The 25,908-nt window shown below is 43.4% G+C and overlaps 2 protein-coding genes across 5 annotated transcripts in view; one reads left to right on the top strand and one right to left on the bottom strand.

The window, feature by feature from the left end:
- Window positions 1–3,229: 3,229 nt before the first annotated feature.
- ARV1 (ARV1 homolog, fatty acid homeostasis modulator) lies at window positions 3,230–24,434 on the bottom strand. Of its 2 annotated transcripts, XM_025397336.1 has the most exons (6): window positions 24,001–24,434; window positions 15,285–15,404; window positions 13,483–13,636; window positions 7,805–8,029; window positions 6,536–6,682; window positions 3,230–3,685 (listed from the first exon to the last, which is right to left on the bottom strand). In XM_025397336.1, exons 1-5 carry the CDS (start codon window positions 24,172–24,174, stop codon window positions 6,540–6,542), a joined length of 816 nt encoding a protein of 271 aa, XP_025253121.1. In that variant the 5' UTR covers window positions 24,175–24,434; the 3' UTR covers window positions 3,230–3,685; window positions 6,536–6,539. The 2 variants fall into 2 exon arrangements, with proteins under 2 accessions (XP_025253121.1, XP_025253128.1); XM_025397343.1 differs by lacking the exon at window positions 15,285–15,404.
- Window positions 24,408–25,908, top strand: part of TTC13 (tetratricopeptide repeat domain 13) — a 76,284-nt gene continuing 74,783 nt past the window's right edge. For 2 of the 3 annotated variants that reach the window (XM_025397317.1, XM_025397311.1), the window contains exon 1: window positions 24,408–24,720. In XM_025397317.1, the coding sequence (XP_025253102.1) occupies window positions 24,450–24,720 (271 nt within the window). In that variant the 5' untranslated portion in view covers window positions 24,408–24,449. The remainder of the gene's footprint in view (window positions 24,721–25,908) is intronic. The other variant, XM_025397326.1, reaches the window with a different exon arrangement.

Genomic DNA, 25,908 nt, shown 5'->3' with positions numbered 1-25,908 from the left:
TTGTTCTATTGTCGAAACGTTCCGGTGCATTTTGTATTTCTCTAAGTGTCTTTCATTTCTAGAAATTGTGATTGTTTTTTCCTTATATTTATTTCTCTGGAGAATTTTTCATCCATATCCTGTATTGTTTTTTAAATTTCTTTAAGTTGGTTTTCAAGTTTCTCTGGTATATCCTTGAGTAGCTTAATAATCAACCTTCTGAATTCTTTTTCTGGCAATTCAGAGATTTCTTCGTTTGGATCCATTGCTAGGGAGCTAGTGTGATCTTTTGGGGGTGTTATAGAACCCTGTTTTGTCATATTACCAGAATTACTTTTCTGGTTCCTTCTTATTTGGGTAGACTATTTCAGTGGAAAGGCCTAGAACTCAAGGCCTGTTGTTCAGATTCTTTTGTGCCATGGGTTCTTCCCTTGATGTGGGGCGCTCCCCTTTTCCCTTGGGATGGAGCTTCCTGAGAGCTGGACTGCAGTGATTGTTATTGTTCTTCTGGGCGTATCCACTCAGTGGGTCCACCAGGCTCTGGGCTGATGCTGGAGACTGTCTGCAGAGTCTCCTGATGTGATCCATCTTCAGGTCTTCAAGCCATGGATACCAGTTCCTGCTCTGGTGGGGGTGGCAGGGAGTGAAATAGACTGTGAGAGTCCTTGGTTGTAGATATGCTTAGTGTGCTGGCTTTCTTGAATGCTGGTTATGCCAGTAGTGAAGTTGTCATGTGGACAGATTCAGGACCTCTGGTTAGCCAGGATGTTGCAGACAGTGGAATTAGCTGTTGTTTTCTCCTTCCTGGGAACAGGGTTATTCTGCAATGAGTTGCTGTAATGGCCTGAGTTGGCTGGCCTCTAGCCAGGAGGTGGTGGTTTCAAGAGAACACCAGCTGTGGTAGTAGAAGGGGGCTATAAGCTTGTCGTAAGTTGGCGAGGATAAATATTCAGGTTTCTCGGATGATAGGTGAGGCCATAAAACTCCCAAGAATTTATGTCTTTTGTGATCAGTTATCAGGGTGGGTAGAGAAATACCATGGTGGGGTTGCGCAGGGATAGGTAGGTCTAGGCTCAGACTCTCCTTGGGTAGGGCTTTCCATTACCATTGTTAAGGATGAGGGGGTGGTTCTCAGGCCAATGGGGTTACGTTCCAGAAGGGATCATGGCTGCCTCTGCTGTGTCATCTAGTTCACCAGGGAAGTGGGAGATAGCTGGTAGCGAGAGGCCTCCCCATGCAGTTGGTGAGGCTGGTCTCACTCCTGCAGTGCCCACTCAGCCCTTGTCCCAGGCTGTAAGCTTCCCCACTAAGAAACTAAGCACAAGTTTCAGGCCTTACCCCTCCATGTCTGCCCACATTGTTGGTGGCGGCTCCTGCGCTCATATCTGCAGCAGTTACCATTTACCCACTGGATTCTGCTCAAGAAAATTCATGCCTTGTAAAAATTATTACAAATTTCAGTTGGAAGCTTCTTTCACCCTGTTTAAGACCTCCCTAATTCTGCTGTCTGCCTTCCCTGAGGGCTCCTGTGAGATGTAGTCAGGGATGGCTTTCCTGGGCTTGAACTGGAGACTGGGAGTGCCTACAAGGCTCTTCCCACTGCTGCTTCTACTTTTGTATTTTGTGCGGTTCCCTAAATCTGTTCCAGCTCTAGGTAGGGTTAAATCCTTCTTCTGTGATCTGGATTTTCAGATTCTCCAGTGGGGATGTGTGTTCAGAGGTAAGTTTTCCCTCTTTCACACATTGAGAACTCACAATTTTTTGCCTGTCTTGCAGAATTTGCAGTGGTGTGCTGCTTCTTTCAAAGGATTTGTAAATTATTTTGGCTTGCCTGGCATGTTCCTATGGTGGTCTTTGGAGCAAAAGTCCATGGTGAGTCTCCACACTGTTCTGTCTGTCCAAGAGGGAGTTGCATGTTAGCCCTGTCTCCCTGTCTCCTATCCACCATCTTCCTCCAGATCTACCTTTTTTTTTTAATGACTAATAAACACTTCTGTGGTGATAAAAAAAATGAGATTTATTAATTTATAAATGGAAGATGTGTTTATCTTCACTTGTCTAACAGATTAGACAGATTTGCAAAGCTATAATCATTGATGTATTACAGTTTTGGTCCTTTTTTTGACACTTTTTTTTTTTTGAGACGAGTCTTTTTCTGTCACCCAGGCTGGAGTGCAGTGGCACGATCTTGGCTTACCATAACCTCTGCCTCCCAGGCTCAAGTGATCTTCCCACCTCAGCCTCCTGAGTAGCTTGGACTATAGCTGTGTGCCACCACGCCTGGCTATTTTTTTTTTTTTTTTTTTTTGTAGAGACAGGACTTTGCAATGTTTCCCAGACTGGTCTCAAACTCCTGGGTGCAAGTGATCTGCCCACCTCAGCCTCCCCAAGTGCTGGGATCATGGGCATGAGGCACCGTGGATGGCCTCCGACACTTGTTTTTAACTGACCTTTTCCTTTTGGTTGTATGCCTTTGAATCCTGTTCTCCCTCTCTCCCCTTAACACTTACAGATGGTCAACAGCCCTCTCTGTCCTGTGGCTGTTTTGAGATGTTACCCCAATTAATTTTTTCTAATCTTTGGATTCTTCTGTTTAACTAGCTGTGCTGGTTTCACAGTCCTTGGGGACAAATTACAAAAGGTTCTTCATAAACCATTTATATGACTTCCTAGTGTCACTGTGAAGCCCCCACTGCCGAGCCTCGTCCTGGTGTCTATGTACTTTCAGGCCCTGCACAATCTCCAACACACTCTCCACCCTCTAATTCAACATGTGTTCTTGTTCTCTCTAGCAGGGATACTGGAAAGTTCCTTTCCTTTCCCCTTCCTCTCCAAAGCCCTCCCAACTTCAAACGCTGCAATAGGTGTTGCTACTCTGTACTGCCCAAGCACCCTGTCCCACCTCTTCATTGCACTGCACTGTGATTCTCTACTCATACTTCCGAGTCCAGCACTGCCCAGTAAGCTTCAAGGGGACCATGTCTTATTCACTCCTGTAACCACAGGGTCTGCCACAGAGACAGCAGGTGCTCAGTAAGTATCTGTGGCATGAATAATAATGAAAGAACAAATGAATGAAACAGGGAGAGTGGAAAGGGGAGAGGTGTTATTTGTTTTTAATCACAGCTTTATTCAGATGTAATTTACCCTTGTAAAGTATATAACTCAGTGGTTTTCATTATCATTTATTTTTGGATCACCCAATTTTAAAGATTACCTTAATTACTGAATTGAAAATTTATAAAAACTCGGTTTATTCTGAAATACTTTATTAAAAGCGTTTCTACTGTAAGAACACAAAATATTTTAAGCCAGTAACAACATTTAAATTAAAAAGATACAAACATGTCAAAGGAATGAAACCTAGATGTTTTATTATGTGTGAATTATGAGTGCTTACCTGGGCTTGTGTATAACATATACATCTTCACCTGTTGCATGTCATTTAGTCTCTGCAGCAACATTCTTTGTGTCCGTGTGGGTGTTTCTATATGTGACTGTGAATATCTGTATGTAAATGGCTTGTCTCTTGGGTGCATCTGTGGGGGTGGGTATCCACTGCTATTATCATTGCTTTCTTTTTCAGAAAGTGTTTCCAATCTTTGCTTCATTTTACTCAACAGAAATGAGGAGGTTGGTTTATATTTCATGTCTTTTCTCTTTCAGATACAGCTGGTCATGCCACAGATAGTAAAGATGAATAAAACTGTGAAAAATAAAGGATGTATTTAGAATGGCACATTCTGCTGAAAAATCAAACTGACAGACACTTACTAGGGCAAGTCCTGAGTTAAGGTGGATACAAAGGAACCCAAGGCATGCCTCTCCCAGCACCAGACTTCTGAGCAGGCTGGGGGAGTGAGGCATAAACACATGAAATTTTAATGCCAGACACAGATAAGTATAAAACATGAGATCATAAAAAACAGTGTAATGGCTTTCAAGTGATTGAAGATATATGACCTTATTTTCCTAACTATAAATTATAATTGACTGTTGGACAAGCAGATGCACTTATGAAAGCAGAAACAAAAGATCTGACCCTGGGGCAATGTCAGAAGTTCTTGGGCAAGTGACTGCTCTAGGTGTTAAGTTGAGCACTAGGAAGTAAACGGAGAAAGCACTGCAAACTGGAGTTTTTGGAAAGTCTTCACTTATTCCATGGAGAGGCAAAGCTGACCATATTTGGTTAGGTGGAGACGAGGGCCCTGCAGGACCCAAGGAGAACATAAGGCAAGTTTGGAGAAGAGAGGACCTGTGGTGGATGTGGAACGTAAGTAGGAACATGCCTGGGGAGATCAATTAGGATGACATTATGGAGGGCCACACTAATGCTCAGAGAAAACTAAAGACATTCTTCGGAAAGAGACAAGAAACTCCTATGTCAGCAATCAGAAATGATGGAAAAATTGAGAAGGCCCCAGGAATGGTGCTCCCTGAAGACTTACATGGCAGCAGTATGGGTTGCAGGCTGGTTTGGAGGTGTTAGAACCTTTAGGCAGGAGAGGGTGAGGTCTGAGTGAAAAGAGATGAGGAGCATTTCAAGAGAAACACTATCAGAAAAGGACTCTGCTTCAACAGGAGAGTGCAGGTGACACTGAATTCCATATCAGACCTGTGGACACTTGAGGTAATGGCAGGACCGTCCTGGTAGCAGGCAGGGGACCTGGCAGAGAGGGGAAGCTGGAGGTATGAGGCCTGGAAGGAAAGTGCACAGTTATGTGCACAGTGAGCGGGGAAGGAATAGGGCTGAGGACAGAATCCTGGCACAGGCAAAGAAGTCAGTAAAGAAAGATCTAACAGGAAGGGACTGGGTGTTCTATTTCAGGAGGAGCCAGGAGCCAGAGGTTTCTGGAGCAGAGCTGAGGGAGGAGGAGGACTCAGAAAACAAGTGGGAATTGGCTTCCTTATGTTTTTTTTTTTGAGACGGGATCTTGTTCTGTCACCCAGGCTGGAGTGCAGTGGTGCAATCACAGCTCACTGTAGCCTTAACTTCACGGGCTTAAGCAATCCTCCTACCTCAGCTTCCTGAGTAGCTGGGAGTACAGGTGTATGCCACCATGCCCAGCTATTGTTTTTTTTTTTTCTCCCTATAAAGATGGGGTCTCACTATGTTGCCCAGGCTGGTCTTGATCTCCTGGGCTCAAGCCGTCTTCCTGACTCGGCCTCCCAAAGTGCTGGGATTACTGACATGAGCTATTGTGCCCTGCTCTCCTTGTGAATTTTAGGAGCATAGGTTCAGGAGACTCTGGGTGAAAGTATGTTTTATAAAGAGAAAAGGTAGTGAAGAAGGAGGGGAAGCAGGCTTACATCAACTGTTCTGGAATGAAGAGCTTGCATGTACACAGGCAGAGGGAGAGAGCTGCTATACAAGAGAGAGGGTCAATGAAGCAGCAATATGTCTGAAGACCCAAAAAGGAGGATTAGCTGGGCATGAAGAGAGACTGAGGCAACAGGAGTGGAGGAGTGGAGGACGGCGTGTTAGAAGAAGCTTTACAGCCGCTACTTGCAAGGAGGATGTAACAGAGCAAGGAGGGAGAGACCAAAGCGCAGCCTCAACTCTGTCCCTCTGCTCCAGTGTTTTCCTCACTCTCTGGCCCAGCCTTCCGGGATCCTGCCTAAGGTCCTGCTTCCTAACACAGAGGCTGCCATCCACAGTCTGGCTGTGACTGGAGAGAGGGGGACACCCACAGATCAGAAACAGCCCCAGAGAGGAAGCTGAGCACAACATGAGATAGGAAGGAGAGAAGGAGGAAAGAACGAGGGAGATCGAAGAGGACCTGAAGTAAAGAGGGAAGCTTAAGGAACTTGCGAAGGTCTCACTTCTCAGCAAAGTCAGAGCAGACACAGGGGACGACCAGAACAAAACAACTAAGGTATGGCCCTCTGATAGAAGGGTCACTGGAGGTGACTATGAAGGCACAGGAGCAGCATGACATCTTCTGAGGTTCTGTGCACTGGCAGAGGTGGCTGCGCAGGAAACACTGCAAGGCTCTCTAGGAGACAGGTGGCAAGACCCACCCAAACAGCCTTAGCAAAGGGTGTATGATGGAAGGCAAAAGGCTGATAGATGCCAACGTACTAACAGAGAAGAGCACAACGCAGCCTACAGGTTCCAGGTGTGGTTAAAAAAGAGGCAAGGCGGGTCAGAAGCAGAGGAAAGTGAGAGGTCAAGAGACTAGAGGTGAGAAAGGCAGCAAAAAGCTGGCATGGGGGAAGGGAGGGTGGAGAATGGCTGGGAAGGGTAGGAGACAGTTTTAGAGTCTACAATCCTAGTAGAATGGGTGGGAGTGGAGGTGTTAGAAAAATTGTGAGGATAGGACCCTAGAAGCAACAAAAACATGGATGTTGATGTCCCAGAGGGTGACAAAAGGAACTAAAGAGAAGACCCCTGGGAGCCATGTACTAAAGTCCTCGAGGAAGATGAGGGTGACCTAGAGGCAATTAGACGCTAGAGAATGGGTTATGTAAGGGCACCGACTTCTTTTACAATGACATCTGTCTAATTTGAGAAGGCTATATGTCTGAATGCATGAACACCACATGCTTTCAGTACCTCTTCAGAAGTCCTGAGATTTATAGATGGCACAATCACTTCCAACATCCCATTCCATACTCTGGAAGAAGTAGACCATGATGCTTTCCAGCAGTAAGCCACTCACCATGGCCAAGAAGGAGAGCTTTCGGTTGATGTTGAGGGTCACTGGAAAAAAGAAGGCAGCCAATAAGTCCAGAATTAATGAAACGATATTGATATGTGAATTTTGGTGTAGTATGAATTGTTCTGTAAAGCTGTTTTTAGAAAAATCTATTTTTGTTCTTATTAATCTGTGCTGTTACCTTCTCCCACTTTTCCATCTACATGTTTATTTAGAGAACCAAAGCCTCTGCTTACAACAAAACACTAAGCCCCTCCTCCTCAAATCAAGTGGCAGATTCCCATGAATATCAAAGGAGAAAACAAAAAATTCTAAGGCTATAAGAGAATAACGACAACAAAAAAATGATACTTCCAGTGTCACAGTTTGCAAGATGACAAGCGTTCTGATAAAAAGTATCAGGTAATAAGTGCATTTAAAAGAGGAATTCGGCCAGGCACAGTGGCTCATGCCTGTTCCCAGCACTTTGGGAGGCCAAGGTGGGCAGACTGCTCGAACCCAGGAGTTCAAGACCAGGCTGGCAACATGTTGAAACCCTGTGTCTACAAAAAATTAGCGGGGTGTGGTGGCATATACCTGTGGCCAGCTTTTCAGGAGGCTGAGGTGGGAGGATCACTTGAGCTCAGGAAGTAGAGGCTGTAGTGAGCTGTGATCATATCACTGTACTCTAGCCTGGGTGACAGAGTGACACCCTGTCTCAAAAAAATAAATAAAATAAAAGTAAATAAAATAGCAGTGTGTACAATATATGGGTAAAATGAAGGCACACAGGGCTGCTCTTCCTGGTATAGCAGAAATTGTCCTGGATTGAGAGGCAGATACTCAGCATTCTCTCCTGACTTGATAACTGCCCAGCCATGTAACTTTGGACAAGTCACTTAACCCTCAGAGTCCCAGGAGCTCATTCATAAAATCAAATAATGGCTGTTCTACTAACCTCACAGGACACAGATGATGCATATGAGAGCATTTTGAAAACTATAAAGTATTACATGGGTAAATGTAACAAAACACTGAGTATCTGCTATAGAAGTGTTAGGTATTGTCACTATGTGATGAAGAATTCCAGTGTTCAACAGGTTATATAAAAACTGCACCCTAGAAACAAGGCTTTAAGCTTTTTATGGGTTGAAAGCTGAGAAGGCAGAATAAACACAGAAACATACCTCTAATTGCCTGAAAATTTGATGTTAGAACAAATACTTTAATGAGTTTGAGGCACAGAGGTGTGTAGTCATGTTCCCAAATGACAGCTGGAATCAGCAAGAGTTTTCCGTAGCTAGATAATAATAATGCTTTCAGCAGCAAAATGAAGTTGGGCTTTTTTTTCGCCGTCATGGGCCGTTCTACCCACAGGAAGGTAAAAATGCCAATAAAATAGGCAGTCTGTTCTAAAGAAGAAATGGAAAATAAAAGTATGAATGTCCCCATCCAAAATATATCACCCTAAAAACAAATAAACCACAGTTCCAAATTACAGCTTAGCAGCTGACTTCATAAGAAATACTTTCTCAAGATCACAATCTCTTTTTCTTCTTCTTTTTTTTAAAATAAACTTCTGGCTTTTGTGTCAGATCCTGCTGGTATAATTTCAGAAACATTATCCACTGAAGAAAAAGTAACTCATAAGAATTGTAATCATCAACTTTCTGAAGTTCCTTGAAGGAAGTAAGATTCGGCTTAAACATCTTCAGTGTAAGAGCTCTCCAAAGAATAAAACAGGAGAATGGTGGCTTTTCAGCCTGAAAGATGGGACCCATCCTAAGAATGGGATAACACAGGAAGACATTTTTCTTTGTGCATTCTTCCACTATTTAAGTGCCTATTATCCACATGATTTTTAATATTGTTTTTGTTTGTTTGTTTGTTTTTGAGACGGAGTCTCGCTCTGTCGCCCAGGCTGGAGTGCGGTGGCCGGATCTCGGCTCACTGCAAGCTCCGCCTCCCGGGTTTACGCCATTCTCCTGCCTCAGCCTCCCGAGTAACTGGGACTACAGGTGCCCGCCACCTCACCCGGCTAGTTTTTTGTATTTTTTAGTAGAGACGGGGTTTCACCGTGTTAGCCAGGATGGTCTGGATCTCCTGACCTCGTGATCCGTCCGTCTCGGCCTCCCAAAGTGCTGGGATTACAGGCTTGAGCCACCGCGCCCAGCCTAATATTGTTAATTGAGACTTCCTTTACTCATTTTAACGACATTTTAAAATGCAATTCCTTACACTTCCAGAAAGTATTCACAGGACAGAGTCCAGAGTAGCAGCAGCAATAGTTCCACTGTCCCCTACGGTCAGAACACAGCACAATCTGTTCAGCTTCTGCTAACTAGGAATTTAACATCTCTTTTAACTGTGCTGTAATTTTTATTAGGATTGTTAGTCATCTGATTACCCAACTGTATCCATTCTGAGTGGCCGGTCCCTCATTTTTTTTTTTCCCATATAAGCTATGTTATTAGCAGTTTAGGTGTCTGCAGAATTAGGTTTCTCTGGACACATGTATTATATTACAGCAGAAACAACTATCCTCTTTTTTGAACTTAATAAAACCAAACTAAAGAGGTTCCAAATGTAGGTGGATTAGGATCAATAAAAATAATTTAGGATGGTTAACCTCCATGAAATAGGATGTATTTCATGCTATCTCCCTTCAAAATAACTAAAAGGCTTGTCAGCTACAAGAATCTACTCAGGTAGATTGTAAAGCTTGGATTTTGGATAAAAATAATAAATAATTCCTTGAATGAATACATAGTGAATGAATAGCAAATAACAAGAACCATCTAACAATGGTAGGTTGACTCCTGTCACTGGAGACATTCAAAGCTACAACCTCTCTCAGGAATCTAGACGGAAAGATTTCTTGCACCAGACAAGCTAGACTAGATAACCTCCACATCTTTTAAATGTAGGATTTATGAGATTTACGGAACTACACCAGCCCTCAGGCTCTCATCAGTCAGGTCAGTTCAGTAGGAGCTGCTACCTACCTATAGAATACCCCAGTGTGGAAAACACTGAAGGGGGTCGGGAGACTTTCCTCAGTCTCAGCACTGATAGTGACCCACTGTGAGGCTTCGGGAAAATCTATACATCTATGTTTCCGCAGCTATAGATGGGGGAACCCCTAACCTACCTACTTACCTCAGAGGATGATTGTGAAAATTAAATAATTCCTGTAAAAGCAGTTTTTAAATTATAAAATGCTTTATTTATGTAAGATATTCTTTTATTTTTTTGAGACAGAGTCTTACTTTGTCGTCCAGGCAAGAGTGCAGTGGCATGAACGTGACTCACTGCAGCTTTGATCTCTTGGGTTCAAGTGATCCTCCTGTCTCTGCCCCTCAAGTAGCTGGGACTACAGGCACATGCCACCATGCCCAGCTAAGTTTTGTAATTTTTATAGAGACAGAGTATTGCCATGTTGCCCAGGCTGGTTTCCAACTTCTGAGCTCAAGCAATCCACCTGTCTTGGCCTCCCAAAGTGCTGGTATTACAGGCGTGAGGTACCATGCCCAGCTAAGAAATTCTTTTGGACTATACAGTCTAATTAGGGATTAGACTGAGACACATAAAAAAAAGTTAAGTAACAGTAGAAAGAAACTTCTGATTAAGCATCAAAACGTCTACTACAGAGTAGTTGCTATAGGAATTCTAACCCATTTAAAAACAAGCCTGGTTTTTAATACTATATACAAAATATGGACATATAACAGTTTATCTTTAGAAATTTTAAGAAGGGCCAGAAGCAGTGGCTGATGCCTGCAGTCTCAGCACTTTGGGAGGCCCATATGGGAGGACTGTTTGAGCCCAGGAGATCAAGACCAACCTGGGCAACAGAGTAAGATACTGTCGTTACATAATTTTTTTTAAAAATTAGCCAGGCACAGTAGCATGTACCTGTAGTCCCAGCTACTCAGGAGACGGAGGCAGGGGGATCCCTTGAGCCCAGGAGCTCCAGGCTGCAGTGAGCTATGACTGTGCCACCGCACTCTAGCCTTGGTGACAGAGCAAGACCTTGACTCTTAAAAAAATAAAAATTAAAAAAAAATTTTAAGAGGCTTTGCTTTAAAGTTTAAAATCATATTAGGTTCTAATTCTTGGGCTAGATGATGTGCTCAAGGATGTTTTTAGTAGTATTATGCTTCATAAGATAAAAAGGCTAACATATTCTTTTGTATATTTCAAATATTTTAAATTGCCGCAAAGTCCAAATTGTATATAAAATTATCGATAGACTGGACATCATGGCGGTTAAGCTGTCATAAGCCTTAGTAATTAAATAATAATGGATGCGGAGATTTTTCTATGTATTTTCCATGGATATATCTCTAGTACCTAAAGTAGTAACTGGCACCTAATAAGTATTTTAAAAATATTTATTAAGGGAATGAATAATAATGAATAATGAATGAATAATCACCGAGTGTAACTGATGATGACTTGCTCAAGTTAGAGTGCGTACATGAATGTAGTATGCAATAATTCATTCAATCGGCTGAGCAAATATTTATTAAGCACCTACTATGGGCCAGGCACCTAAGTGCTTGAGCTACAACCGTGAGTAAAACAAAGAGCTCTGACCTCATTCAATTGATATGTTAGTGGAGAAAGGCACTAACAAAAGATAGTAACTTCTGTGATATGTTAAATGGTAAGTACCATAAGAAAAACAAAGTAGAGCGTGAACAGGAGATCAGGAGTGCCAGGGGAGGTGGTAGCACTGATCAGGGTACACTTAATTGAGAAAGTGTCATTTCAGCAAACTCTTGAGGGGTGTGCAGGAGTCAGACATCTGGGCATTAGGGGGACAGGCATTCCAGGCACAGGAAGAGCCACTTCAAAGGCCTTAAGGTGGAAGTTTTCCAGTGTTTCTGAAGCAAGTTAACTAGATGGGGAGGGTCAGAGTAGACATGGGAGACGACAGCTGTGGATAAAATGAGAGACGTACTGGGAGGGGCAGATTCCAGTACAAGGCCCACTGTAAAGACTTCAGCTTGCACTCTGAGTGCAACGGGGAGCTACTGTGTTCTAGCACAACAGTGACATGATCTGATTTGGTTGAAAAGGACTACTCTGTGTTCGTGCAAATACAAGGTGGCTACTGTAGTCACGTAGGTGAAGGATGAGGGTGGCCTACACCAGGGTGGCAGCCCTGGAGGGAATGGAGAGTAGTAGTAGTGTGGCTGGGCGCAGTGGCTTATGCCTGTAATCCTAGCACTTTGGGAGGCAGAGGCAGGCGGATCATGAGGTCAGAAGCTCAAAACCAGCCTGACCAACATGGTGAACCCCTGTCTCTACTAAAAATACAAAAATTAGCTAGGCATGGTGGTGCACGCCTGTAATCCCAGCTACTCGGGAGGCTAAGGCAGGAGAATAGATTGAACCCGGGAGGCAGAGGTTGCAGTGAGTCAAGACGGTGCCACTGCACTCCAGCCTGGGTGACAGAGTGAGACTCCATGTCAAAAAAAAAAAAAAAAAAAAAAGTAGAAGTACTTTGAAGGTGGAGCCAACGAGATTTCCTGATGACCTGACTATGGGGTATCAAAGAAAGAGGCACCAGGGATGACTGCAAGGCTTTCTGGTTAATGCAACTAAAAGAATGGAGTTACAACTGAGAAGGGAGAGGCTGTGGTAGAGGCAGAGAGATGAGGAGCTTAATTACGGGTATGGTGATTTATTAGATATCCAAGTGGTGATGTTGAGAAGGCAGATGGATGCAGAGTCTAGAGGTCTGGAGAAAGATCTAGATTAGAGATGGACATTTGAGAGTTCTCAGCAGACAGGTTATATGACCAAGAGAGCGAGGGCAGATAGAGAAAAAAAGAGGACAAAAGAAGACACACAGACCAGAAATGTGGTATTGGAGTGCACTGGAGACTCAGTATTACTAAAGTAAGATTTCATTATAATCAAAGAGTTGAGAAGCAGAGGAGCATGGAACTAGCAACAAAATAGTCACAGAAATTAGCTCAACACAATTCTGACAATAGGAAAACAATAACTTATGAAGTCAAATTCTGAAAAGCACTTCCTGAACTTAAGGAATTTTGAGAAGTAGCCAAATTCCCTGCATGCAGTCAGATAAGTAACAAGTAACAAAAAATAACGAACCCTATAAAATACACTGCATTAGTATAATGGAATTAGTACAATACATTGCGTAATGTCTGGCAATTATCTCTATTAATAAAGATAGGACCTAGGTAACTTTCAGACTGGATAATCAAAACTTAAACATTAAGAATTTTATTGGCCAGGCACAGGGGCTCACACCTGTAATCCTATTGGGAGGCTGAGGTGGGAGGACTGCTTGAGCCCAGGAGTTCAAGACCAGCCTGGGCAACATGGAGACCCCCATCTCAACAAAAAATATAAAAATTAGCTGCAGGTGGTGCATGGTGTGGTGGTGCATATCTGTGGTTCCAGCTACCTGGGGGGCTGAGGCAGGAGGATTGCTTGAGCCCAGGAGGTCAGGACTGCAGTGAGCTGTAACTGTGCCACTGCACTCCAGCCTAGGCAAGAGTGAGACCCTGTCTCAAAAAATATATAATAATAAAAATAAAAGAATTTTTATCAACAATATTGTGCTTCAAAATATTTTATGAAACTTTCTAATCTGATAAGCACAACTATTTCCATACCATATATGTTGTAACAGATTTTTAAAAAGCAGGTGATTCAAACATACTCACTTCGTAGGTTAGTAGTGGTGGAGCTGAAAATTCCATCTCAAGTCCCATATTAACTAGCTCTTCTTACCAACGATTAAGACTACATGTCTTAGTTTTAACCAGATTAGTTAAGTAAGAATAGTTAACTAAGAATGGAAAGCGTGGCATCTCCTTACCTAAAGCAGCAACCGCAAACATTCTATAGAAATCCCATTCCTTAGCATATCTGATCAAGTCGTCAGGGGCAGTATTCTGGTTGGAATCTTGAAGCTGCCACCACCTCAGGTATGCTTCACAAAGCAAACAAAATATGCAGAGTTTTCCATGGATCTGATAGTCAAAGACATTGCCATTCAATTAGGTAACGAAACAGTTGCACTAATATCAACAGGTACAGAGTATTTGTGGCATCCCACCTAGTCACTTTTCAAATTCAGAACTGCCCAACTAAGTGGCTAATTGTAGTCATTTTGTAATCAGTGGGTTTTAATCAGCAATGTCCCCCAGAAGCACATGGGGAGATTTCTTCAAAAATTTAAATGTCTAAGCCCCAGTCCTGATTCAGAATCTTTGTAGTAAAACACAGACATCCATATTTTGCAACAGTTCTGGGGGGATTCTAATGTGCACCCCTAGTTAAGAATGACTGCTTTAAATAATAGTTCATCTTTCATTACACATTTTTTACTTCTGTCCTTTCCACAGAATCAAGCAAAAAACTTATGTGATTCATGTATATGTGGGAACAGCAATAAGAGAACAGATTTAATCTGAAGATTCTATGATATTGAATAAGCAACTATTAGTCTGAACATCAATTTTTAAAAAATACCTCTGCCTGGATGAGTATGATTCAATATATTAAAAGAGAACAAATAAAATCTGGAAGTTCTTAAGAGTCTGAAATTTTGGCTAAAATAAAAAATACTAGGCAACAAAAATTGTATTTTTTCTATGTAGTCCTCCTTCAGGTTGAACTTTCTCCATCAAAATAAAGTGAGGAAGAGGCTGGGCACAGTGGCTCATGCCTGTAATCCCAATACTTTGGGAGGCAGAGGTGGGCGGATCACTTGAGGTCAGGAGTTCCAGACTAGCCTGGTCAACATGACGAAACCCCATCTTTACTGAAAATACAAAAATTAGCTGGGCATGGTGATACATGCCTGTAATCCCAGCAACTTGGGAGGCTGAGGTAGGAGAATCACTTGAACCCAGGAGGTGGAGGCTGCAGTGAGCCGAGATTACACCACTGCACTCCAGCCTGGGTGACAGAGCAAGACTCTGTCTCAAAAATAAATAAATAAATAAAATAACAGGATGCCCAGTTAAATTTGAGTTTCACATACAGCACGAATAAATTTTTATTGTGTAAGTACGTTCCATGAAATATTAAGGATATTCTTATACTAAAAAATTAATTCGTGGTGTATATGAAACTCAAATTTAATTGACTGTCCTCTATGTTATCTGTCAACTCTACCCAAACTATTAAAGAGTTCACAATTCTATTCAACTTTATAAATCAGGATTAAACTTTGATTAAACTGAAAGTTATTTATCTTATACATTCCTTTAATAGCAAAGTATAAAATGCAATAAATTATGTTTTTAAAAACATTTTTCTTTTAATGTTTGCTTACCTCATTTAGGTATAATTCTCTCCCTACTTGGATATGTCTAATTGTATTCTGTTAAAAACCAGTGATGATTGTTTCTATTTACTAGCAGGTAATTCAGATTATGACTTGTCAGTTTCCTGCCAGTGACCACATTCTTAAACACTCATTGAGCATTATGCACCTTTTAAAATCAACATCTATTATTTCTAGAAACTTCCAGATACGTTGCAATAAAAGACCCTCTTAAGTTAGAATTTCTTTTTCTCTTTTATAATATTCTTTAGTTCTGCTTAAAATTCTTATTTTTCAAAATGCAACAGCATCAAATAAAATTAAAAAATAAAATGATCACAACTTACATTTATTTGAGTATTGAAAAGAATATGTCTGTAGGCCTGAGCTTTGCACAATATAGCATTAATCAAGATGATAACAGGATCATACTCAATGTATTTGTCCACAGGTTTCTGGCAGGATTTCTGAAATAATGCAGGATAATATTAGAACAAGCAAATGTATACTTTCTGGAATCCTCAAGGATTTCAAAACAGCAGGGTCTATTTTGGACACATATAGCAATATTGCCATATTAGCAATTATTTATTTATTTATTTATTTATTTATTTATTTATTTTTTTGAGACGGAGTCTCGCTCTGTCTCCCGGGCTGGAGTTGCAGTGGCCGGATCTCAGCTCACTGCAAGCTCCGCCTCCCGGGTTCACGCCATTCTCCTGCCTCAGCCTCCCGAGTAGCTGGGACTACAGGCGCCGCCACCTCGCCCGGCTAGTTTTTTGTATTTTTTAGTAGAGACGGGGTTTCACCATGTTCACCAGGATGGTCTCGATCTCCTGACCTCGTGATCCACCCGTCTCGGCCTCCCAAAGTGCTGGGATTACAGGCTTGAGCCACCGCGCCCGGCCATTAGCAATTATTTATATAAACTTCCATTCAGATATAAAATGTTCGTCTACATAAGAAAGGGTTTCAGAAAGGACTAAATATAATCTTCTAGGCTAGGAATATTAATATTTTAACCTCATATTCAAGAAGCTAAAAATATATCTAATTTAAAGACTGAGTTTAGGCAGGAAAGTATTGTAGAAGATTTTACTTTCAATCTATACAGACTCTATGTCCAATTCTACTTTCAATTTGTAGGAATTATTATAAAATAAATACATTTATAATGCACTTTCATTGATAAATTATTGCCTCTTGGCTAGATGCCCCTGACTTTGTGGTTCTTGGCATATGATTTGGAGAAAAGTACTCAGTAAAGTTACCTTGTCCCCAGAACTACTGAGAGCTGCAAGCAGGTAAAGAACGGGGCACAATTCCAAAGATCCTGAGGTGGCCGGTAACAGGGGAAGCCTGGGATTTTCTCCAGTAACATCAAGGATATGGAAAGAAAATGGTTTTTCTCTGCTAGAGTAGAGGCAATGGAGAGTGCTGGGCTGTGTAAGGAACTAGGTTGTGCAGCCTAGATCTAGGTTCCAAAATCAAGGCTCCCTTGGCTCTTAGCAGTTCACATTAAATGGCTTTCTTCCCCCCTGAAGGGTCACCAATTTAGAGTTCAGATTCTCTAGACACATGTGATTACAATGTTACCAAATTCCCACACCATTAGAACATAAAAAATGCAGGTATACACAAACAAGCTCATTAGAAATGTGACCTCTAAAGCAGTACTAGTCACAAAGTTGCATCAAAGCTACTATTCACTTTATAAAACTAGAGCAGTACTCCCATAGCCACAGTTTTGCTTTCGGCAGTTTGTAACCTGAGGTCAACAACATTCTGAAAATTAAATGGAAAAATCCAGAAATAATCCTAAGTTTTAAATTGCACGCTGTCCTGCTCTACTGCCCGGGATGTGAATCATCCCTTTGTCTAGTGTGTCCACGTTGCAGATGCTCCCTGCCTGTTAGCCATCTAGTTGCTGTCCAGGTTAACAGGATTAAGGATCGTAGTATTGCAGTGCTTGTGGTTCAAGTCACCCTTCTTTGACTCAACATTGGCCCCAAAGCACGAGAGTAGTGATGCTGGCAATTTTACAGCCAAAGAGAAGCTGTAAAATGCTTTAAGTGAAAAGGTGAAAGTTCTCGGCTAATAAGGAAAAAAACAATCTTATGCTGAGGTTAAGATCTATGGTAAGAATGAATCTTCTACCTGTGCAACTGTAAAGAAAATAAATTGTGCTAGTTTTGCTGTGGCGTTTCATACTGCAAAAATTAAGGCCACAGTATGTGAGAAGTGCTAAGATGGAAAAGGCAGGGCCAGGTGCCATGGTTCACATCTGTAATACCAGCACTTTGGGAGTCCGAGGTGGGAGGATCACTTGAAGCCAGAAGTTCGAGCCCATCCTGGGCAACAAAGCAAGACTGTCTCTGTCTCTCTCTCAAAAAAAAAAAAAAAAAAAAAAAAGAAAGAAAGATGGGAAAAGTATTACATTTGTGGGTGGAAGGCATGAACAGAAATGTGTTCCAACTGATGGTAATCGGGTTCCGTACTACCTATGGTTTCAGGCACTCATTGTGGGTCCTGGAATTTATCCCCCAAAGAGAATGGGGACTACTGGAATGGCTACAATTCACACGCATAACATTTGGAAACTTTGAGGAGATAAAATAGAAGAGTTGCGAGTATAAAAACAGTCTAGGCTGGCCTTTTAACTACATTAAAGTGCTGGAAGAAAAATGAAGTGCACTGAAGAATACTGACCCTGCAATTCAAATGTAATAAAAAATTGGATGTGTTCCCAATTTACATAGTTTCTCCACTTCATTTGCGTCATTACAGGAATAGGTATGTTTTTCAGTTACCAAGTGATCCAATGACGGGAGATGTGCTGTTACCTCAAACTTAATTCTGCTTAATCAGGGCCGGGCGCTGTGGCTCATGCCTGTAATCCCAGCACTTTGGGAGGCCAAGGTGGGCAGATCATGAGGTCACAAGATTGAGACCATCCTGGCTAACATGGTGAAACCCCATCTTTACTAAAAAAAAAAAATACAAAAAATTAGCCGTGTGTGGTGGCAGGTGCCTGTAGTCCCAGCTACTTGGGAGGCTGAGGCAGGAAAATGGGGTGTGAACCCGGGAGGTGGAGCTTGCAGTGAGCCGAGTTCGGGCCACTGCACTCCAGTCTGGGCGACAGAGCAAAATTCCGTCTCAAAAAAAAGAAAAAAAATCTGCTTAATCAAACTGAGGCATAAGGAGTTAATATTTTTGCAGTTCTTTATCTGAGCAGGGAATAAGCCAGCATCTAAACAGAAGCCGCAGAATCAGAAATTCCATGTCCATGACAAAGAGCTGTTTGATAGGTCTTCCTTGGCTACTCACGGGGAGCATATCTCCTTCCTTTCTACGTGCAATATTGGGACACCAGAGAGGCTGCTTCATGTTAAAATGGAAACCCTAAGAAGTCAGGGGTCCTCTCTGTCCTTTAAATGTTCTCTAAAACCCATTTTTGGACAGCATCACAAGTCTAAGGCTGGGGATTTGGACAATACTTGGAAGGAGGCAGGCAGAAACCAACACCAAGAGACACAGCAGCTGTTATTCCTTTTGCATTCATCTGTTTGACAAAAGTCTTTGGAGCTGCTATCGCATGCATAACAATCGCTCTCTTTTCTTGGCCATTGTATGGACCAGGAACTTGCAAGGTGCTGGATACTCACCTTCAGCCACAGTTTCTATCCTCAAGGACCTAACAGTTTAGAAGCAGAAGACAAATATGCCTCTATGATATGGTCTGATGACCACAGTTCATCAGACTGTGTAGCATCCAACGGCTACAATGGGATGAGCACAGGGTGATATGAAATCAAACAGAGGAGGCAGCTTCTGGTAGTATGTGATATCCTATGTGCTTTGCCCATTTCCCTTCTTAGCATTCGGCGTGTTTTATAAATGCTGAGAAGTCATTAGAATTCGCTGGTTCCCTCTCAGTTTACACCTCACTTTCCTTGTTCTCCCTCTGTTATTTGCTTTTCCCTTAAGTGCTGCTTGCAACTTCCTTTCCCTCTGCCTTCACCTTGAATGTAAAGAGAAAAACTACACACACACACACACACACACACACACACACACACACGCACACACGAAACAAACAAATGTAGATATCCCAAAACAGACCACTGGGAGTCGTATTTATTCAATTTAGTATATATGCTTTTTTTCTTTTCTTTCCTTTTTGAGACAAGGTCTCACTCTGTCGCCCAGGCCTGGAGTGCAGTGGCGGGATCTTGTCTCATTACAGTCTCTGCCTCCCGGGCTCAAGCGAACCTCCCACCTCAGCCTCCTGAGTAGTTGGGGCTACAGGCATGTGCCACCATGCCCAGCTGATTTTTGTAGTTTAGTATAGATGGGTTGGGGGCAGGGGGTGGTCTCACCATGTTGCCAAAGCTGGTCTTGAACTCCTGACCTCAAGTGATCTGCCATTTAGTCTCCCAGTGCTGGGATTATAGATGTGAACCATCATGCCTGCCCAGATTTAGCAACTATGTTTCTTATGTTTCTTATTTTGGCAAAATTGTTTCATTTGCTACTTTATAGGCAAGTATCCTGAAAAGAGAAAAATCTTCCTCTAAAGAATCCCTACAGCACAAGGACCAAGCATACTCTGGGAATTCAGGCTGCTTCCACTGCCTGTCTCAATATGGATATGACTTCCTCTGTCCTGCTGTGTTCTCCAATGCCTGACGAATCAGATCTCTTTTAGAATATAAATCAGCCAAACCAAATTTGTTCTTAAATATTCCTGCTGTTTCCTTCCTGTCATCTCTAGGAGCATTCCCTTCCCTTCTTTAAGTCTTTAAGCTCCTCAAGGATAGGGCCATGTCTTATTCATCCTCACATCTAGGATCCCAAGGGTGGGAGCCGAATGCTGTAGTGCTGAAGGAAATGGAAACTTAGGAGAATCTTATAGGAGTTTTGTTTTGTTAACATAATAATGAATGTATTAAATATCTGTGCACTTAAAATAAGCCAAGCCCTATAGTAAATACAGAGTACTGTATCTTTTTTTTTTTTGAGACAGAATCTCACTCTGTCGTCCAGGCTGGAGTGCAATGGCGCAATCTCAGCTTCACTGCAAACTCTGCCTCCTGGGTTCCAGCAATTCTCCTGCCTCAGCCTCCCAAGTGGCTGGATTACAAGCACGCACCACCACGCCTGGCTAATTTTTGTACTTTAGAGAGACGGGCTTTCACCGTGTTGGTCAGGCTGGTCTTGAACTCCTGACCTCGTGATCCGCCTGCCTTGGCCTCCCAAAGTGCTGGGATTACAGGTATAAGCCACCGTGCTTGGCCAAAAGTACTGTATCTTTAAGCATACTTATAATAAATTGTGAAGAGCTGAAGCAGCAGGATTGGCTAAAAGCAAGGGACACATGATACATTAGACAGAAGAAAGAGAAACACAGAAAGGCAAGCTGGGAGGAATAGCAGTGAAAAAACAAGCAGAGCAAAAGGAGAGGAGACTGGGATGAAAAATACAGGTGAGCAATCAGGCTGAGTACCTTGCTGACTCCAAGTTTGGTAGGGAAGAGACCAAAGTATGTATGAGTAAGCACTTAGAAACTCTGGAGATTATGTCACAACAAATGGTCTAATGTCTAAAAACTTCTTACTTTTTGTATCTCAGAGGTTGGAGAGCCTTTAAAATAATTCATCGCTTCATGGTTTAATTTTTTAGTCTGGCATTAACGAAACGATTTTTCCTGAGTGGTGCTATTATCGTCTAAAGTTTAGTATGCATTAGTATGATAGTGACAAGGCTATTACAAACTCTGTCTCATTATGGAATGACTGTGGACAATAACGAATCCATAAAGTACTGTGCCACCATTCAATACTCCAAATATAACTCCAAAATCCATCTCCTGGGAGAAAGAGTATGATGTTAGGGAACAAAGGGGAGGGGGGAAGTGAATGTTGACCTAAACAGCTATCCAATAATTATTTTGCCTTTCCATAAACAAAACAAATACCTGTTGTTTAGCAAAGGGATTTTGTTAGCTTAATGCCAACAAAAAAGAGATTTTTTGTATTTTTAAAGACTCCTAAAATGCATATACAAATACTAGCTTTTCTTCAGACCATATTCAGTTATGTGGTTATCATCTTCCAAATGAACCATTTAATTGGACCAGTCCAAAAGTTATTAAGTTTAGACCACGTATAAGATCTTGTTCTCTTCCTCCTACCTGGATGGCCAAGCATGTGCTAATCTAAAAACCTGGAAGGGATACATTTATTCAACAGATATTTACTGAGTGGCATCCACATGTCAGTCGCTGTTCTGAGTGATACAGCTACGTTAATGAATAAAACAGACAGAATGTCTGTCCTTGTGTAAATTACTTTCCAGTAGGAGAAGATACACAACACTAAGTCAATTATATACAAGATTACTAGAAGATAGGCGTTATAGAGAAAGACAAAGCTGGGAAGCCTATCATACTTTTCAATAGGGTAGTCAGAGTAGACTCTCTGAGATGTTTGAAGGAGGTAAGGGAATTAGTCACGCAGATACCTGATAGAAGAGTGCTCCAGGCATTGTGCAAAGGCCCTGAGAAAGGAACCTGCCTAGTTTGAGAAACACCAGGAGGCCAGTGGGACTGCTGTAAAATAAGGAAGGGAAAGAGTAGCAGGAGACTACATAGGGCCTCATAAGCCAGTTCAGGGATTCTGGCCTTAACTCTGAGATGGAAAACCATCAGAAAGTTTTGGTCAAAGGAATGATATGATCTAAATTATATTTTTCAAGGATCAGTCCCTGGCTACCGCGTGGAGAAAAGACTGAAGAAGTGCAACGATGATGTAGGGAGACCAGATAGGAGTTACAACAATAGTTCGGGTAGACATGATGGTGGCTTGGATGAGGATTGTAGCAGCAGGAGTAGTGAGAAGTAGTGGATTCTGAACATAATTTGAAGACAGAACAGGATTTGCTGAATAACTGAATATGGGATGTGAGAGGAAGAGTAGAAATAGGGATGACACCAAGGTTTCTTGGTTTTAGGAGTTAAAATGGTAAAGTTAACACTAACTGTGATGGGTATATGTGAGCTGTCTATTGAAATCCAAGTGGACAAGTCAAGTAGGTAGTTGGACATTTAAATCTGCAGTTTAGGGAAGAGGTTCAGGGTAGAAATATAAATTTGGAAATTGTCCAAATGTTGATGGTATATAAAGCCATGAGACAGAATGAGCTCTTCCAGGGAAAGCATGCAGACAGAAGGAGGCCCAATGACTACGCCTTGGAATACACCATGATTAAGAGCTAAGGGAGGTGAAGCAAAAGCAGAAAGGAGATTGAGGGGTAATAGCCAGTGAAGTAAGAAGACAATAAGAAGAGCACTGAGTCCTGAGAAGCGCACACAGCATTTCAAGGAGGAGAAAGTCATGAGGTAAAATGCTGCTGATCATTAACCGAGAATCGACTACTGGATTTAGCAAAGTGGAAGTGGTGATCTTAACAAGAACAGTTTCTAATGAAATGTGGGTGCGAATGTGACTAAAGCAGGTTCAAGAGAAACTAGGAAAGGAAATAGACAGTACAAACATATCTTAGAAGGCCTGCTTTCTAACTAAGAAGAAAAAGAGCAGAAGCTAAAGGGGGAAGTGGCAGCAAGCGTATTTTGTTGGTGGTGTTGGTTTTATTTTTATTTTTTTGATGGAAGAAGTAATAGTATGCATGCTGGTGGGCATGATCCAGCAGAAGGCAGAAGAAGACAAGAATACAGCAAAGAAATAACAAATGCCAGTATTGTGTTTATATTGGTTTATGTTGTTGCAAACCTGGTGGAAGTTCTCTTCTGTTTTCGCGGTGGCTCACGCCTGTAACCCTAGCACTTTGGGAGGCTGAGGTGCGTGGATCATTTGAGGTCAGGAGTTCGAGACCAGCCTGGTCAACACGGTGAAACCTGGTCTCTACTAAAAATACAAAAATTAGCCCGTCGTGGTAGTGCGGGCCTGTAATCCCAGCTACTCGGGAGGCTGAGACAGGAGAATCGCTTGAACTCGGGAGGCAGAGGTTGTAGTGGGCTGAGATTGCCCCACTACACTCCAGCCTGGGTGACAGAGGGAGACCCCATCTCAAAAAAAAAAAAAAAACAAAAAAAACAAAAACGAAATAAGATTGCCAGACAGCATGAAAGGCCCACATGAGGTTAATGGTCACAAATTTGTTTCCCCCAGCAACGTACTGCTGCATGGGTACAGGGACAAGACCGGGCAATATGTTGGATTTAACAAGGGTTGACATTTTGACAAAGGAGGGAAAGCATTTGAGAGAGGAACAGGAAATTGAGGGTGTATGCACCAAAACGTTATGTGGTTGACAGATTATATAGGTATACACTCAGTTTGTCTATTCTCTTGTATATTACTACAGACCATAATTTACTAAAGAGATTATTAGAAAATCACAAGATCTAAAATGGGACAAAAATGTACTCTCTATTCTGTGACACGTTCTTTGCTAATTAATACCCCCAAAGAACCTCCAACTTTGTAGACTCTTTAAACATAGGATTATTCTCTCTTAATAAACTACGAACACCTTGAAATGAGAATTTTTACTTCCTCACTTTTGGGTTTTGTACCACCAACGTCTAGCATAGTGCTTTGTACACAGCAGACAATTGACGAATTCGTACAATTGACGAAACCTTAAAAAGCATCGTAGGTGGATTCAACACGAGTTGTGGAGGGTAAGGATGGTACCATCTCTCTGTCAAAGGGAGAAGAGCTACAAGGAAGTAGCTTTGGCATGAACCAAAATGTCAACCGAATTGATCTTTACATTTCTCTGCAAAATGCCCACATCTACCTCTGCCTGGCGGTCCAGTCCGTTCGCCAGCTTAGGTCGTACCACCCAAATATGCCCCAGGATGAGAAAAGCGCTGTCGGGTAGCTGAGTTCTCTATCAGTACAGATATTCATGCAAAGACCCCGGGCAGGAATATCAACTACCGAACTAAAGACTGTATCAGAGGACCCTGCTCCTCGCGGTCCCCAAATCCCGCCGCGCCATTTTCTTCTCAAGGACACCCCACATCTGACAACTCACACAGATGGTTATCTTCAGCACACCGTGGTTATAGTCTCGGTACAACTCTTTGGCCTCCTGGTTGCATTCGATGCACCTGTACTGGCAGGAGGCCGAGGCAGCAGTAGGAGTCGCTGCCACCCCATCCACATTCCCTTTCCCCTGCTGCAGCCCGCTCCGCCCGCCGTTGCCCATTTCCACTCAACTGCAGCTCAGAACTTCCGATTCTGTGGCGGGTAAGACGTCAGACGCCAGACCGGAAGATTTGCGCCGCGCGGGGCTTATGGGATTCGTAGTCCCAGCACCGGCAAGGTGGCCAGGGGCTGGTCGAGCTGGGACTACCATTCCCAGCACACAATGCTTCTCCCTTTGCCCCACCCCCTTGCCACGGTCCACCTGCCCGCTGTGGGTTAGAGGCGGGGAGGCCTGAGAGCCGGGCAAGGGCTGTCGCACATGCGCCTTGAGGGAAGATGGCACCTGCCGGCTGCTGCTGCTGCTGCTGCTTCTGGGGCGGCGCTGTGGCCGCCGCGGGCGCCGCCCGGCGTGTCTTGCTGCTGCTGCTGCTGGGGGTCCTGTCCGCCGTGCCGCGGCCGGGAGCCCTGGCCACCGAGCACTACTCGCCGCTCTCCCTGCTGAAGCAGGAGCTGCAGCACCGGCAGCAGCAGGAGGCCCCGGCGGGCGGCGGCGGCTGCAGCCCGCAGTCCGGGGACTGGGGGGACCAGTACTCTGCCGAGTGCGGCGGTGAGTGGGCGGCGGCGGGCGTCTAAGTCGGCCGGGGCCACGGGGCGACGGGGCTGGGGTCCGGGGCCGGGGTACGGGCCGCCCGGGCCTCACGCCTCCGGCTGCGGCGCGCGATCCGCGGGAGCCGGCTCCGCCAGGGGTCCTGTCGGGCTGCTTCCCGCCGCTGCCACCCACGCCGCCGCTTGCCCTCCTGCAACCGCCTCTGGTCAGGGCGGCGAGTCGAGAAAAGAGCTGACGGCATGCTCCCGGGGCCAGGGCGGCCTCTCCTGAGTCTGAAGCGACTGTTGGAAGGGTGGCAGGGGAGACGGCAGGTGGCCCGGGACAGCCCTGTTCCCGCCGCCGGCCTCCCGAGGATACCAAGGGGGCGAGGGAGGGGCGGACGGATGAGCACCCAGCCCGGCGTCTTGCGGAGCCCGCCCCGGGAGGGAGACGCCTGGCCCATCTTAGGCCTGGAAATCAGGTTTCCTGATCTCCTGGGTTAATGTCTCGTATAAAACAGTTCCTAAAAATTCGATCCCTGGAATGGAAAAAAAGAGCAAGCCCTTCTTATCTGCTCGTTGACATCTTGCTTCCAGTTGTTTAAGATTAACCTGCGATCTGTCAGGTATCTCCCAGAGTGAAAGAAGGCCCCTGCAGGCCTTGAGCCTGGGTGTCAGTGCCGTGTGTGTATTGGAGCTACGCCAGCTCATTCATTAAGAATGGGCGCTATTAGCTTCAGTTTAATAAATAATAGCAGATGCCTCTGGAACGAAATACATGTGTACATTTTTTTTTGTTTTGAAGTTCTGTCGTGGGTCTTTTTACCCATCAATCCCCTCCCTTTCTCTTTCCCCATTCTCTATGTGAGTTCCCTTATAGTTTGCTTTGGGAAAGGCCTGGGTCTACCAAACTCACTAGGAGATGGTTGCTTTTAAGACTTGGCAGCGGTTTTCTTTAGCATTGTGTACCTGGGAAAACAATACCTTTTTTTTTTTTTTTTAGTTGAGATGAGACATCAAGATTAGCACAATCTGATTTCCTTTTAGCACAATCTGACTTCCTTGAGGAAGTGTCACTCACTGAGAGGTATGTGACTTTTTTTATTTTACAGTAGGCGGTAGCTGGTAACAGCATAACACGGCTAGCCTTGCACAGTGGAAAACGAATGGCGTTTACTTGCCTCTGTCACTTTCTGTATCTCTGAGCTAG

Source organism: Theropithecus gelada, chromosome 1 (genome assembly GCF_003255815.1).
Source record: "Theropithecus gelada isolate Dixy chromosome 1, Tgel_1.0, whole genome shotgun sequence".
In the NCBI taxonomy this organism is placed as follows: domain Eukaryota; kingdom Metazoa; phylum Chordata; class Mammalia; order Primates; family Cercopithecidae; genus Theropithecus; species Theropithecus gelada.
The sequence above is the reverse complement of the archived record's forward strand: the minus strand, read 5'-3'. Positions and strand labels throughout refer to the sequence as shown.